Source organism: Chenopodium quinoa, unplaced genomic scaffold (assembly GCF_001683475.1).
Source record: "Chenopodium quinoa cultivar QQ74 unplaced genomic scaffold, ASM168347v1, whole genome shotgun sequence".
Lineage (NCBI taxonomy): Eukaryota > Viridiplantae > Streptophyta > Magnoliopsida > Caryophyllales > Amaranthaceae > Chenopodium > Chenopodium quinoa.
In genome coordinates, this window is record NW_018744537.1 from 2,601,281 (window position 1) to 2,617,323 (window position 16,043).

Sequence of the window (16,043 nt, forward strand, 5' to 3'; positions counted from 1 at the left end):
AAAAAAAGGCAAATTAAGCTCTAAACAACTTTTTTTCCAGCTTGCAAACAAGTATAACAAATTAACAATATATATCAAAATTATCAGTCACTTTCTCATAAACTAAACCAGGTTGCATGACCTTTTTCAATTGAATACTCTTGTTCCATAGGCAAACTCAGATGCAAAAGTATTTTTTTCAATCAGCTGCATACACAAGTTATAAATAACACAGTTAAAAATCTACATTCAAAGTACATTAGAAAAAATTTAAAAATCCAAATTTCTATATATTCAAAGTATTTTTGATATATATAAGTAGATAAATAATATATTCCCTTAGAAAGTTTGATTAATTTTGTATATGGTTTACATATAGCTCTAAGCTATGTGTTTGCTAGAAGATCTATAGGTAGAGGGAGACAAACAACGTGTTTTATAACAAGAAAATTTTGGTAAAAATATGTGATTTCTAATTTGAACTTGTCAAGGATGAGAATTGTTTACATTCTGACGACCGTGATGTTGTATTATAGAAAGATTGTCTTTAATGAATACCCAATGACTATTAGACCCATTCTTAAAAGTTTATATCATAACAACCCTCTACAAACTAGTATTTTGATACTAAAGTTTGAAAGTCATGTGATGTTTACTCTAATTACAGATTCAAAAAAGAGAATGCAAAAGGCAAGGACACTTAAATTTGATACTATGTTTAGTTTATTTTTTTAAAAAGGGAAATTCTATGTGGTAATCACGAACTTTTATTTTTTTCTTATTGGTAAAATTTGAAACTTTTTATTATCAATGGTAATCAATAAATTCTATTATTAAGCAAATGATAACTTAAGTTAAACAATTTGTTAATTTCTTAACCATGGTTTAGCTATTGGACTGCAAAAAGACACAACTACCCTCATTTAATTACCCCCAACCAAATTAATCAATAATCAATAAAAACAAAAAAGAAAAATTCAACCTCTTCCCCACCCACCCATCCACCGCCAACCCCCTCCATGCCGACGTTTAGCTCCCCTAACCCCGGCTAACGGCTTTCCCACTCCAAAAACGACCCCACTTCCCTTGTTCAGGCTCCCAAATCATTCTCCCCTTTCAATTATTGTTCCAATTTCGACAATTATACACTTTGCTGGAAATTAAGAAGTTTCATTAATTATCACTTTAATGTTAGTTGAAAACAAGTTTCCTTCAATTGGAGAATGAAGATGCAGCAGCAAAATGTTAATTGTTGGTGGTAGTTGGTGTCTATCAGCTGAATCGGTTGAATATGCGACGATCCGTGATGACGAACTCAGCTCGCTAGTGAGAATCGGTACAGTTGAAGGTGGTGAGAATCGGCGCTCTTGCGACGCTGATTGTCCTTGCGCGCACCAGCAATGGCGGCAATCTTATTTCCAACCTCGATCGAGTCGACTCAGTAAGATGTAGATGGCGGAAAATCCTTGATTTTATTTAGGGTTTGAGAATAGGGGGAGGGGTGCTTGTTTTGGGATTGGGGTGTCGGTGGTGGGGGTCTCCGGCAGGGGAGGGGGTTGAGACGCTGTCTTCCAGGCCGATCTGATTGTTGGCAAGGGGAGGGGGGCTGGCGGTTAGCTGGTGGGTGGGTGGGTGGGTTGGGAGGAGTTTGTTTTTTTTTAAAAAAAAATAATTTTAAGGGTACTAATGTAAACTGTTACTTAACCAAGATTAACCCTGGTTTAATGTTACCATTTGCTTAGTAACATTAATTATTGATTACCATTGATAATCAAAAGTTTCAGACTTTACCACTGAGAAAAAATAAAAATTCGTGGTTACCAGAGAGAATTTCACTTAAAAAAAATCTCTAATGTAAGGTGGTCATATACTCATATCTAATTGATTCCGGCAACCTTATACCTATTTAACTTGAAAGAAGAAGAAGAAAAAAAAAATTATCTCCATATACCTCGCTTTATACTGCTTTCCACTGAAACTATGCAGCATGTCACTATCGTCCACCATTTCTGTTTTTTCCTCATTCAGCCACCCTATCCATCCCCATTATCCGTATTCTTTCCTCACTCAACTCTCCTAAGTCCTAATTGAATCCATTAACCACACTACTCATCCACCACTTCCCTCCTCACCTCTAACCACCAATAAGAATCTTTAATTCTTTACCAACTACCGAAAAAATGTCAACTACTACCTCAATTTTCCTAAGACTTTCTCGCTTTTCATATTCATCCGTTTTTCTAAGTTTTACTTAATTTATTTCTTTTATGACAACTTTTTATTTATTTTTATCATTCACAAGGACACAACCCCACTTTATGGAGCCTAATTTTATTTAATAAAGCTCTTACTCTCTACTTTAATATAAAAGTACCCACATTTATAGTCCCCATTTTTAATTTTCCTTGGTTTGTGTAGCTACGGTAACTAGAATAAATATAATAAAATATAAATATTATTTTGGAAAATTTGTCTAGAAGGGACATATTCACATATATGTTCACTTGTTTGTTTGGAGGGACCTTATAAATTAAAGTGGAGAGAAAGGCCTTATAAGTGCATTTTGTTGTTAGGGGGAACCTTGACGTCGAAATCCGACCGTTGACTTCTTTTTTTGGCGTTGACCTCACACGTGACCTTAAACAATGACCCTCCCCTTTCTTTTTTCCATGTTTTCCCTCCATTTCCCCTATTTTCCCCAAAAATCTCCCCCAAATTCTCTCTCTCCTCATCTTCGTTGGTTCCAAACCCTAATCCAATTCTGTCATAGATGGAGTGAATTAGACGATATGTGATGATGAGATGCTGTGCTAAAAGGGAGGGGTTATAAAACTTCAATGGATTATAATGCCCTCTATTGTGAAATGATTGAGAGGGGTCAAAAGATAGTAGGTAGCATGAGAATAACCCAAGTTGATTTGCATGAATTTGGTCGATAATTTCGAACAAAGAAAGGATTAGGGTTTGGAACCAACGAATTTGAGGAGAGAAAGAATTTGGGGAAAATAGGGGAAAATGGAGGGAAAACGTGGAAAAAAGAAAGGGGAAGGTCATTTTTTAAGGTCACGTGAGGTCAAACGCCGTAGAAAAAAGTCAATGGTCAGATTCCGACGTCAAGGTCCCCCCAAACAACAAAATAGACTTATAAAGTCCTTTGTCACCACTTCAAATTTATAAGGTCCTTCCAAACAAATAAGTGAATATATGTCTTTTCTACACAAATTTTCCTATTATTTTTTGACATATAATAAAATATTAACTAATACACTCGTCAGTAATCCACAATCATGACTATAGATAATACTTTCTACATTGTACAAATATTGCAACAATTACCATTTTATCTGATTTGAAATAACAAGATAATCTAAAAAAACACAATTCATGAGTCGAAGCATGAACCACTCAACATCTAAACATGTATAACATCGTTTCTGAAACATTTGTTGTCGTTGATTTTTTTTCACATTGTTCGTCATAAACTGTTGTTATGGTCGAGACACAAGGGAAACAACTTCCCATGGCATGGTATAAAAGGCATATCTAACCAACAAACATAACAGATTACCATGATTTGCAGTGAACGAAACTACAATCTCGTTGACACCAGAATCTATATCTAAAAGTAAGGCTTTGCAGACGCCTAGTGGCTCAGTGTCTCTTGGATTTTAGTTCGCTTCTAGATTGCATCATAGCTGAAAGCTTATTAACCTCGTATAACAATCCTGCGGAGAACAAGAAGCTGAAACAAAAATTTCACTGGTTAAGTTCATTCCAAAATTGAAGCATTTCACACAGAAACAAAATCCTCAGGCATAAAATTATTATAAATTTAAAGATCATTAAAAGACCCCGAGCTCAGTAAACAGAAAAAAAATTGTAAACACATGCTAGATGCTATGTAAAAAGAACAGCAGAACTCCATGATAGAGAAAAGTTTTAATTCATGTGTTGATGGTATTATGGAGCACAAAACTAGAGTAATTGACCAGTGAGAATACATCGTAACACAGAATAGTATGTTGCTCACTTGCTCTTATTGGTAGATTCACAAAAATCATAAGAGCATTTTTTTGCATAGGCTGTATGCAGATAGATTTTAGGGACAAAACATAGCGAACACGACTCAAAAGCCCTCATCATATGAAAACTTTACTATTAACATCTCCCGATAATATGTAAATACATAAGATTCTACTCTTTGGCTCTGGATTAAAATGGACGAGATAGAAAATGGCTCAGTAAATTGTAAACTTAATATTTCCTAGTTCAGCTAGGATTATTGCTTTACGGATCAAAGATCAATTGGAAACAACATTTCTATATGTAAACAAGGATCAGGCTATGTCCCTAAACTCACTTGCTATTAATGGGAGTCTCTTCGGCGTTGGCAAATTGTCAGGGCTCTTCAAATCTTCATAGACATTAGTCATTACCACACCATTGGCTCCACTGCCCTTCCCCCCCAGCCCCACCCCCCAAAAAAATCATTTCCCCTTCCCCGGTGACTGGCTCTGCTCTCTCCTTGGTCCATTGCATTCTCCTGGCCACTTCACTTTCCCCCATTCTACCCTCATCAAACCAATCACTAGTAAGCTTTGCCTTCTAGTGGCTGCTCAAGCTCTCCCTTCTTGCCAAGACCCCTTTCTTTACTTGAGTAAGTCTCGGTACTATCCTAACAAGTCAGTGAAAAACAGAAACCAAAACCATTTCTTTCAAATAACATTGACAGATTTTTGGACAAATGTGATGCAAAAAATAGACTCAAGCAGTGATCTTTTGCCTCAAAATCCTTAAAATTATTAGAACATGTTAGACCTGATTTTGATTTATCTAAACTATATTTTAATTGCAAATTGAAATTTTCAGGCCCTATTGCATAGCTTGCAAGAATGAATAAATGTACTAAAGAATCATATGGAACTTTGGACCAAGATCCTGCATCAAATTTAGTTGCTAAAAGGAACCTTTGAAAGGTCTATAAGTGTAAAAAGGTCAATCAAATATTACCTTATTGATGCCCATTTGACTCATTTAACTAGAAAGCCAAGCTTATAATGGAGATTCATTCTTTATAACTCTTTCAATTAAATCCGAAAGATTACACAAGATTATTTTAGATGATAAAGATAAGTCTTACAAGTGTGAAAGCAATTTAAAGTGAAACAAAACAAACAGAATGGAAAGTTTTAACCCTAGCAATTTTTGAACGATTCAAATATTTTTTGAACTTTAAAATTACACAAAGTAATTTTCAAGATAAGATAAGGGAGCATAAATAAATAAAATTTTCCTCAAAAAAAAAAAAGAAAAAAATTGTTTAAGAGCACCAGTAAATAAATGATTCGTGAACCTTAAAGAATGAACATTCCTTTCTTCATGCCTCATTTACCAACCAAATTTGAAAATGTTTCCAATTTAGTTTGAAGACTCCACCTTGATGGGCCTTAATGCTTTTGTTTATTTATGAATGATGGAAGTCAAACCCATGTTGCAATATGTTATGCCAGGTCATATTATTAGCTCACAGGCTGTGCGTGCGTGGACTATGCAAATTGTTCTATATGGCTATTTGTGTAAAGCCCAATACGTGTGACAAGTTGATGCTTTGGGCTGGACGAATTTTTGGACTAGATAATTATTTAGTTTATTCTTATATATTTATATTGTGATAATTTTTCTATTTATATTATCTCTAACAAATTTATCTTGTATTATGATAAGATATTTATCTCTCTCTAACTAATCTGTTTTGCAGATTCCTTTAAGGAAGGGATAAAGTTTAATTTAATTTTGATTCTATTCTTATCTAATGTTAACCGAATTGCTTGAGTTTAAATATTTGTTTTACAGATATCCCTTGAAGATAGGCAGAAGTTATTTCTGTTGAAGATGAAGCCCAAGAATAGCGCAAGACTTATTCAAATGAACGTTGAAGGTTCAACGGCTCTTCAAATTCAAATATCAGAAATTCAAGCCTCTCAACTCTATAAATAGCGTGCAACACTTCACAAGAAGCATTAAGAATTATCAAGTTTCATTCGCTATAGCAAGAGTTGTTAAATACTTTCTCTCTAGTTTATCAATTACTTTATTTTGTAGTTAGATTGAGAGAAAAGAAAAGAGTGAGTGCTTAAATTTTGTTATCAAAAGAGTGATATACCATGAGTAGTATTATAATATTCAAAGTATAGTAAAAGTAAGGTACCTTTATTTTGGCGGCTCGGGAAGAAGATGGGAGATCTTCTAGATGCTTTAGGACTCTAAAGGAAGAAATAAAAAGATTTAAAATCCTACGGGTTGGACAACCCTAGGCGGAGACGTAGGCATATTTGCCGAATTTCGTAAAAATATCGTTGTGCCTTGTCTCATCTTTATTTGCTTTACTTACTCGTTTTTATTTCTGTTTTAATTCGCAATTTATAATCTGCTTTAGTTTCTAAGTTTTGTTTTTAAGTTTTTGAACTGAATCTCAAAGCTTTGACTTTAAAAGTGAATCAGTTTATTCCGCCTTGAAACTGAGTTCAAAACTTTGAGATTCTTATTTACAAAAATTTGCTATACTCTAGAAGGGGGGGTTGAATAGAGTATGGAAAATTTTCGTAAATAAGAATCTCAAAGTTTTGAACTCAGTTTCAAGGCGGAATAAACAGATTCACTTTTCAAGTCAAAACTTTGAGATTCGGTTCAAAAACTTAAAAACAAAACTTTGAAACTAAAGCAGATTATAAATTGCGAATTAAAACAGATATAAAAACGAGTAAAGTAAAGCAAATAAAGATGAGACAAGGCACAACGATATTTTTACGAAGTTCGGCAAATATGCCTACGTCTCTGCCTAGGGTTGTCTAACCTGTAGGATTTTAAATCTTTTTATTTTTTCCTTTAGAGTCCTAAAGCACCTAGAAGATCTCCCATCTTCTTCCCGCGGCCCGCCAAATAAAAAGCTACCTTACTTTTATTATACTTTGAGTATTATAATACTACTCATAGTATATCACTCTTTTGATAACAAAATTTAAGCAATCTTGATATACTTTTCTTTTCTCTCAATCTAACTACAAATTAAAGTATTTGATAAACTAGAAAGAAAGTATTTAACAACTCTTGCTATAGCGAATGAAACTTGATAATTCTTAATGCTTCTTGTGAAGTGTTGCACGCTATTTATAGAGTTGAGAGGCTTGAATTTCTGATATTTGAATTTGAAGAGCCGTTAAACCTTCAATGTTCATTTGAATAGTCTTACGCTATTCTTAGGCTTCAAATTCAACATTCATCTTCAACAGAAATATGTTCGGCCTATCTTCAGGAAATATCTTCAAAACAAATATTTCAACTCAAGCAATTCGATTAGCATTAGATAAGAATAGAATCAAAATTAAAATAAACTTTATCCCTTGCTTTAAGGAATCTGCAAAACAGATTAGTTAGAGAGAGATAAATATCTTATCATAATACAAGATAAATTTGTTAGAGATAATATAAACTGAAAAATTATCACAATATAAATATATAAGAATAAACTAAATAATTATCCAGTCCACAAATTCGTCCAACTTGTCACACATATTGGGCTTTACACAAATAGCCATATTGAACAATTTGCATAGTCCACGCACGCACAGCCTGTGAGCTAATAATATAACCTGGCATAACATATTGCAACATGGGTTTGACTTCCATCATTCATAAATAAACAAAAGCATTAAGGCCCATCAAGGTGGAGTCTTCAATCTCCCCCTTGATGGAAGTCAAAACCATCATTAAAGTAACCAATAAACCTGCACACAAAGTTAATATCCAAAACATTTATCATATAACAAGCAGGAAACTTCTCCTCCTTTTTGACATCCAACAAGGGAGGGAAAATGTTTGGAACAGTTAAAAAAAATGTTAAAAATATTACAAAACAGAAGTTCAAAGTGAAAAACAGAAATAGGAAAAACAAATAATAAGGCCTTGATCCCAGCATCAATTACTTCCTACCTTGCTGATAACGTACATCAGCCTGAGCCCGGTTAACAAAACGCTTATGAGCCTCCCTCATAGTCTTGTCCCTTTGCATCTCATCCAACCTTCTCTGCTCCTCAGCTCTATATTTCTTCACCACTCCATATTCCTCAACTGTGATGATAGATAGTTCAGACACTAGAGGTCGAAGAATTGGTCGGTTGCACACTGAACGTTCACAGTTTAGGAGGACATTTGCAGATTTCTCCCTAGCATGCTCAGCAGCATCCTCATGAAGAGGCATAATACTGCCGTAGCAGTGAAGGAGAGGGCATTGAGGTGAAACAGTTGATTTACTTTGGCATTGACAATGGCCAAGAGTTCATGGGTTTGGTCAAGCTTGCTGTCAAGGTCTTGAATGTCACGACGGAGGTCATCCAAACCAAACTCTAAGGCATCTAAGCGAGAAGAGGATAAGGAAGAGTCAGCAATGCCTTTCCCCTTAGACAGAGAGGAGGGTAGGGCAGCAACTTCCTCTGGAGTAAGGTCAGAGCGAAGCTTTCCAAGAGCCATCGGGAGACACAGAATGCTGATTTTGGTAAGAAATCTAGACCAACTTTAGGTGATTGAATGCGCTCAACTTCTTCATTTTCAAGAGAAATGTTGAAGAATTGGAAGATTTTGGGAAGTAAGTTGGCGTAAGGCAGAGGCATTAGCCTGGAAGATGAAAAGCAGTGGACCATATGATTTAGGATTAGAAACGGAAAATCAAGGTCATAGCCATTAAAGAGCAAGAACAGAATATCAAGGGTTTGATCGGTAAGTAGTTCCCTAGAGTTTGTTCGGGGAACTATACATCGCACCAAATATGTGAAAAGTATTTTAGGTTCAAGGCGAAGAGAGAAGTGTGTCAATTGATGAGAGGAAGACAGATTTGGAAGCAAGAATTGTTGTTCTTTAGCCTGAGTGACACATTCTAAACGGGAAGGATGAGAATCCCGTGAAAAGTCAGGAGATGTGCCTAAAATCTGGGCTAAAATTGAGGAATTCAGAGAGATTTCTCTCCCTTTGACAAGAGTATCAAGGGTAATTTCCCCACAACTCCTTTTAACCACCATATTGATGTAAAATAGGCGGGTGAGTCTAGGATAGGCAACATCAGAAACAGAGGACAATTTAAACATATTTGACTCTCGAAACACCTTAAGAGAATGTGATTGAGCAGATGAAATAAACTCGATATCCATCAATTCAGAAAAGCAAAGTTTCCAAGAGTGAAAACCATCTTTCCCTTTACCATGGGATGTATTATTTCGAAACCAAGAGGATGGAAATGAAGAAGTTACCTCTGCAGATGGATTGACGGGAACAGAAGGGGTAGGAATCTGAGACGAAGAGAAGTCTGAATAAAGTATGGTCAAAGAAGCTTGGCGGCTTGGCCCAAAGGTGTCATTATCTACCGCACTCTGCTAGTCTCTTGATACTGCTACGTAGCCTATATCCCAACAGGTAGACCACCCTTTAAAACATTAACAATAAATCACATGCCCCTTGTCCATCCAAAGTTAGAAAGCACACTTGGAAAATATGCCCATATATAAAGATTAAAGCACATTCACTGTGTAGCTCAGACTCGGGTATCGTGTCCAACTTGGCCATTTCATGAATAATTTCCATGAATTTGGCCCAAAAGAATGGTCAAAGTATCCTATCCATGTCCAAGGACCCAACATGGGTACTACAAATAAATTGAAGAGTTCGAGTAAAATAGATTACACATGTAGACCCACTTTTTATTTGTAATAAAATCAATGTACAGATCAAAGTTATCAAACAAACAATTTTTAAAAATTTAGGATTCATTTGCATACCATGTTGTGATACAAACTCGGTGGACAGTACCAGCAACAACAAGAGCGACTAATTCAGCAACTATAACTGCAAAAAAGAAAAAAAAATATTAATGCCAAGCATTACAAAATAGTTCAGATCATCAACTTTTTTTTCTTACACTAAGTTTGGACAGCAATTGTTGAAGGAAAGAAAGGGCCGGAAAGGAGAGGGGAAATGGGAAAGACAGGGAAGTGAGGTGACGGAATGAAAGTGGGAAGAAAGGGAAGTGAGAAAATAAATGAGCTAGGAATTTCCTTCCAATTTTTAACAACATTGGAAGAGCTTAGTTTATTTAAAGGGAAGGAAAATAGATCCATCCAACTCCCTTTCCTCTCTCTAAAGTCATATACAAACATGGAAAGTTGAATCCCTCACTTTCTATTCCCTCCATGGCCTCCAAATTACCCTAACCTGACACACTCTTGACGTGTACCTTCTATATGATTTTCTTTGTTCCACATTTCTATATGTTCGACAAAGCTTCATAGGAATAACTTACTCCCCACACATAAAAATAATTCAGTTCATATAAGCAGAGCAGAAAGATGGAATTTACCAGCACCCCACCCAGTTTTGGTGCCACTGGACTCTTGAAAATTCGCAATGAACTGCAGTAGAAAATAAACAAACAGAAAAACAAATTACTAATCAAGCTAAAATTAAGTCACATGCAAGACCAAATATCTCATAGTATTAGAACTCAAGCCCAAACAAATGAAAAATTAGATGGCAAACTCACAATGAAGAAGAAAAGAAACAATAGCGAGCTAATGAACCCTCCAAGAATGGTGAATAACTCTGATGATGCTAACTTCGCTCTATATATTACTTCAAGTGAGAGAACTACAGTGAACATAAGAAAGGAGAGAAGCATCGAATTTCCGGTGCTCGCCATTGCCCTTCATTCAAGAGGAGAAAATGGCAATATGAATTATAAGTAATTACAGAAAAAGACCACAGCAATATAGCACAGACTCAAACGAACGCAATGTCATTAATCGGAACAAGACATCGTATTTAAGCAAGGTAGCAGTCTAGTTTTATTCCGACTGATATCGATCATAGTAATAGATAACTGAACACTCAAGTGATCATACTGCCACTTCGAATATCCATATAACGTTTCGAGTGCAAAAATACTGCCCCATCTACATTTCCTAAGCGCTAAATATCTAGGTCTACTTAAACTCAGATCAATTCCATAATAATGATATCAATTCATCAGAATTTCGATTATTACCACCAGATTTATCAACCAAAACCTAAACATAAGAACAATAATTAATCAATGATGTTTGACATTGATTCAGCTAATCATCAACAAATTGGTAAAATAAGTATCAATATTCACGGAATTAACAAGATAAGCAGCCATTTTAGGGGAGAAATCTGGAAAATATGCGAGAAATTTAAACAAGAAACAAAATAATTAGAAGCGATCAAACAAACATTAGAAAAATGAATATCATATAATTTGAACAGATACACTAAATAGATCGAAGAATTTGAATATGAAAGGAGTGCGATTTTTGAAGAAAGAGATTGAGGAACTTACCAATCAAATCGGCAGCACAAGACAAGAGAAAGAGTATGGAGATGAAAGGTATGGAAACCTCATGTATTCTGGATTTCTGGAAGTTCTTGAGGGTGATATAGTAATTTTCAGCCGTAACTTTATTTTTTTTTAACGTGGGAAAGGGCAGAGCACCTGTCCAAAACTGGATCAGACTTGAACCGGGACCGGAATCGGAATACTCCCTCCGATCGCTATTATTTGCAACTTTTGCCATTTTTGGCCGCCCAGCATTATCTGCAACTTTTAATTTTTTTCCGTTTTTAGTATATTTTTATGTGTAAAATGACCATTTTACCCTTACTTATTTATTTATAAAATCAGATTATATCTCTAATCTTATTTAATTATCTAACCTAATTAACACTAATATTTTCAAACAAAAAAATAAAATTCTGATTTCCTAACCTAATCTACCTACCCACCCAACATCATCACATCAAATCACTTTCTTCTCTAACCCAAGAACACTCTAGACTCTAGAATACGGTGTTCTTCATATTTCTGGGTTTTCTCATCTTCACTGTCTAGGGTTTTCTCTTCTCTTCCTCTTCCTCCTCTTCCTCTTCCTCTTCTGGGTTATCGTTTCTTCAATCTTTGAGTTCCACTCAGTTGCTGTCCTAATTGCTACGCTTTTCTGGGTTTTCGTTTCTTCAACATACACCTCCATAAATGAGTCCCTGCGTTTTCTGTGGTTTTCTGTGTTTTATCTTGCGAGTAAACGATGATTTTTTTCTCCATTAATCTATCAGAGATCTGTGGGTTTTCTTGGGGTTTCTGGGTTTGGAAATCGTTACGATTTTGTGCCCTAATTTCTAGGGTTTTTTGGGTTTGATCTTGCGATTAAACGGTGGTTTTTTCCTCCATTAATCAATCAGAGATCTCTGGGTTTTCTTGGGGTTTCTGGGTTTAGAAATCGTTACGATTTTGTGCCCTAATTTCTAGGGTTTTTTGGGTCTGATCTTGCGATTAAACGGTGGTTTTTTCCTCCATTAATCAATCAGAGATATCTGGGTTTTCTTGGGGTTTCTAGATCCCGAAATCGTTACGATTGTCTGATTAATTTCTAGGGTTTTCTGGGTTTATTTCCTCCTTCAAAGAGTTCCACTCAATTTTGTAGCCCTATTTTCAGTCACTGCGTTTTCTGGGTTTTCAAATAATTTGCGATTTGTAGCCCTATTTTCAGTCATGAATTTAACCCCTCTCCACATTGCAATTTTTGCTTCAGAAAATGAAGTTGAAAGGGGGATGATAAACGCTTTTCTTGATGCGTTTGAGTCAAAAAAATTCTGGCCCTGTGAGCTTTATTATTCCGGCAAGGGCCGTGATATTTTGAGTCCAAAATTGTGGGAGGTACTTGGTTCTGTGGTTAGATCAATTGAGGCTGAACCAGTTTCTTGTGATTCCGGCGACAGTGATCCTGATGAATGAGTCCCCTGATTTTGGCGTCGGTATATTTCTGTGAAACCCTTACTCATTTAATTTCAGTTTATTTTATAAGTAGTATCATGTTTAGGTGGTGGAATTGTTATTATGATGCAGGCCAGTAACTTCAGTTACTGGCAGGGTTGGATTGTGGTGATTTGTTTGTTGTTGTTGTTTGTGAAACAACATGTGTGTTATGTTGTTTAGGCTGTAGTGTGGTTTATCAAGTTTGTTGTTATTGCTACTTCCTGCCTTGCCTTGTTGGAGTTCCTGCATGTTGCTACTTGCCTTGATGAAGTTCCTGCATGCCTATTTTGGTGGAGTTCCTGCATGTTGCTACTTCGTTGTTTGACTTCATGTCATGATGAGTTGGTTGGTATGAACATTTAATGAGTTGTTGATGTCCCTTTCATTCATGTCCCATGTCCCTGTCTTGATGAATTGGTGTGTATGAAGATTTAATGACCCGAGGAAGTCCCTTTGATGTGGTTAAATGTCCCTGTCATGATTATTATTTGGTTGGTATGATGAGTTCACTGTCCCTTTCATTCATCTAAACAAAAGTACTCCGCCTTTTCAATACTCCTATCTATTTTCAATAAAGGGCTAATCCAAATGATGAAGGGACTCATTTTAGTAAACTAATCCAAACATGTGATGCTCCAGTCTATGTTATTAGATTCTGAGGTACTATGTTTGTTGATGGTTTGTGAGAATGTAAATACCCAACTGATGGATTTAAAAGTTCAGTTTACTTCTTCAAATCTTTAACTGGACTTCATTCAAATTTAAAAATCAGTTACATACGAGTCCCATTACAAAAGATGTAACAATACAAATGCCCTCAATCTGATTGCACACAAAACCAACAATACAAATGCCCTCAATCTGCATCCACCCCTTCCATTGCAACTGTTTCTTGTTCTTCTGTGTTTGTTTGGATGAATGAGTTGTTCAAGAAAGTACATGCTTGGTCCACCAAACCTTGGTCGACTTCTAGTACTTCCGGTAGCAACCCGAGTCGTTCTAGCCTTAGCTTTCCCATGTGTGGTATTTTGTAGTTGTTGCCCCCGTCACACTTCAGAATTTCAATCATACATGATTGTAATGTTAACCATGTGTGTTTGCTCACCATAGGGTCAAACTCATGATATGCAACGTTAACTCTTTCAACCAATTCGTCTAATGTTTTCGGAAATGCTTGATGTTGAATTGATTGAATTACCCTGAATAGACCTAAGTCTAGAACATTTAGGTCCGGTGATTGTGGTGGTTGAAAAACGAACTATATGTTGAACCCCCCCTCCTCCAATGCAGCCAAAAACTCTTCATCTGTCGGCACTTGATGTGGCCTTGCATTGTCCCATTGAATTATAACATGTTTTGGCAATATGCTTGGCCATTTGCTTCTTATTGCTGGTAGAACTTCATTGATCAACATATTCCTTATTTCACCCCGATTTACGTTTTGTGTCGCTTTTGTTTCAATAGTACCTGCTGGCCTATTTTTGCTTCCTTTCTTTGCAAGTTGTTGATAAACAAAAGGAATGATACCATACTTTCCATCATGAATCAGTTGGTCTTGTTCATCAAACAACGGTTTGCCTATTATGCCCATAAACATTGCCTTACACTTGAACCTTTTTGATTGTTCACATCTGTATGGATCTTCTTCATTCGGAAGAAGATAGAATCTTCTTGTATCCGGGTTTAGATAAAACCACTTCTCGTCGATGTGAATGACATGATTCATTGCATGAAATGTGGGAGGTGATGTATGTGTTGCTGGCTGTATGTGTGAAAGAACCCACGTCAATCTTGCTATTTTGTGATTTGAAGTGAGTCTTGGCTTGTTTGTGCTAGTGTGCGTCCTCAATACCCCCTTCTTCTTTAATTCATGGAGTGTTGATTTTGATATCTTCAATGCACCTGCATACCCCCTCTCTGTTGTCCTTAAATGAAGTGGTACCGGCTGTAAAAATTCGGCTGTATACTCTCTTGATTTTGGCCCACATTTGCCAATTTTTTTGTTCCTCACATCAATGACATTCCCCCCTTCCAGTTGTTGCTTAATGTCTTGAAAAACACGGGTTATTGTTGACTTGTGTACACAAAATTGCCTTGCAAGATGTGTTAAATGCCCTCTTGGTAGTTTACCGTTGCGTAAAACAAGTAACATTTCATCGATAATCTCACGTTTCTTGGCTATAGTGAGCTGCTGCCTTCCAATTGATCGTGTTCCACCGCTGCCTTCTGCGTTTCCATGGTTCTGTTGCCTTCGGTTGCAAATGTGTTGCCTTCGATATGGTTGGTGTGGATGCTTTCATTATGGTTGCCTGTTGTCTGATTGTCCCCGTGGTTAATGTTGGTGTATTCTGACATATACCCTGCATTTTCTGCCCAATTGTACTCCTCCTCAAGTAGTACATCGGCGTTATAAAAATCATCTTCATCGGAACATATTGTGAGTCCCTCGAACTCATTGTTGTCCAGTACCGTTTCTTCATATGCGTTCATGCATTCCTCGTGTAATATTGTTTCAACGCTCCAATAGTTGTCCATTTTCAGGTACAACCAATGCAGAAACAAATTCTGATTTTTTTTGGTGTTTTTGGATATGTACTGAAATTTCAACAACAAACGAGCAAAAGATTCTTGTGGATGATGTTCATACGCTGACACAAGAACAAGAGTCCCCCCTTCACCTTCCTTTATGGCTGCTGTACCTTGAAGCTGTTTTTTTGGAAGCTTGAAGAAGATGACAAAAAAAATGACAAAAAAAAACAGCAACATGATTCCTGTTTTGTAAGAGAAATTCTGTTTTTTTTTTTGTGGAGGGAAAATTTTATTTTTCCCTCCAAAAAAAGTTGTAATTGTATGTGGAGGGAAGAATTCTAACTTTCCCTCCACCACCAAGTATCCACCTTTATAATGTAAAGCCCCATGTGTCTCAATCTGATTTTCTTTGGTGGGAAATGGGTCCCCCACCAAAAAATCAGATTTTGTCCCATTATTTTACCAAAAAATAAAGTGGTTGTACTTTTTTTTTCTCTCTCCTCTTAATTTATTTCTTAAACTACCCCTCAATTATTTTACCAACTTTTACTTCGTGGACCGCAAACTCCTCCAAAGTTGCAAATAATAGCGACCGGAGGTAGTATTAAAAATCCAAGAATCGAGGACCGGGTTATGTTTTGGACCTGAATTTTTCAATAAGGCA

At 36.2% G+C, this 16,043-nt stretch overlaps 2 protein-coding genes across 2 annotated transcripts; both read right to left on the bottom strand.

Annotated features, from left to right (window-relative positions):
* Positions 1–3,254: 3,254 nt before the first annotated feature.
* Positions 3,255–11,535, bottom strand: LOC110698648 (protein KRTCAP2 homolog). The gene is made up of 5 exons (XM_021876127.1): positions 11,381–11,535; positions 10,565–10,724; positions 10,382–10,433; positions 9,804–9,870; positions 3,255–3,721 (listed from the first exon to the last, which is right to left on the bottom strand). The coding sequence occupies exons 2-5, from the start codon at positions 10,718–10,720 to the stop codon at positions 3,631–3,633; spliced, it is 366 nt and encodes a 121-aa protein (XP_021731819.1). The 5' UTR covers positions 10,721–10,724; positions 11,381–11,535; the 3' UTR covers positions 3,255–3,630.
* Positions 11,536–14,108: 2,573 nt separating this feature from the next.
* Positions 14,109–15,002, bottom strand: LOC110698960. Its single transcript, XM_021876464.1, has one exon. It carries the CDS (start codon positions 15,000–15,002, stop codon positions 14,109–14,111), a length of 894 nt encoding a protein of 297 aa, XP_021732156.1.
* Positions 15,003–16,043: the final 1,041 nt, after the last annotated feature.

Coding starts and splice junctions, on each gene's coding strand:
- LOC110698648 (XM_021876127.1), bottom strand. CDS start 10,720: ATGGCGAGCACCGGAAATTCGATGCTTCTCTCCTTTCTTATGTTCACT. Junction 9,871..10,381: donor CAAAACTGGGTGGGGTGCTG/GTAAATTCCATC, acceptor TCTTTTTTGCAG/TTATAGTTGCTGAATTAGTC. Junction 3,722..9,803: donor CGAGTTTGTATCACAACATG/GTATGCAAATGA, acceptor TTTTTGTTTCAG/CTTCTTGTTCTCCGCAGGAT.
- LOC110698960 (XM_021876464.1), bottom strand. CDS start 15,002: ATGTTACTTGTTTTACGCAACGGTAAACTACCAAGAGGGCATTTAACA.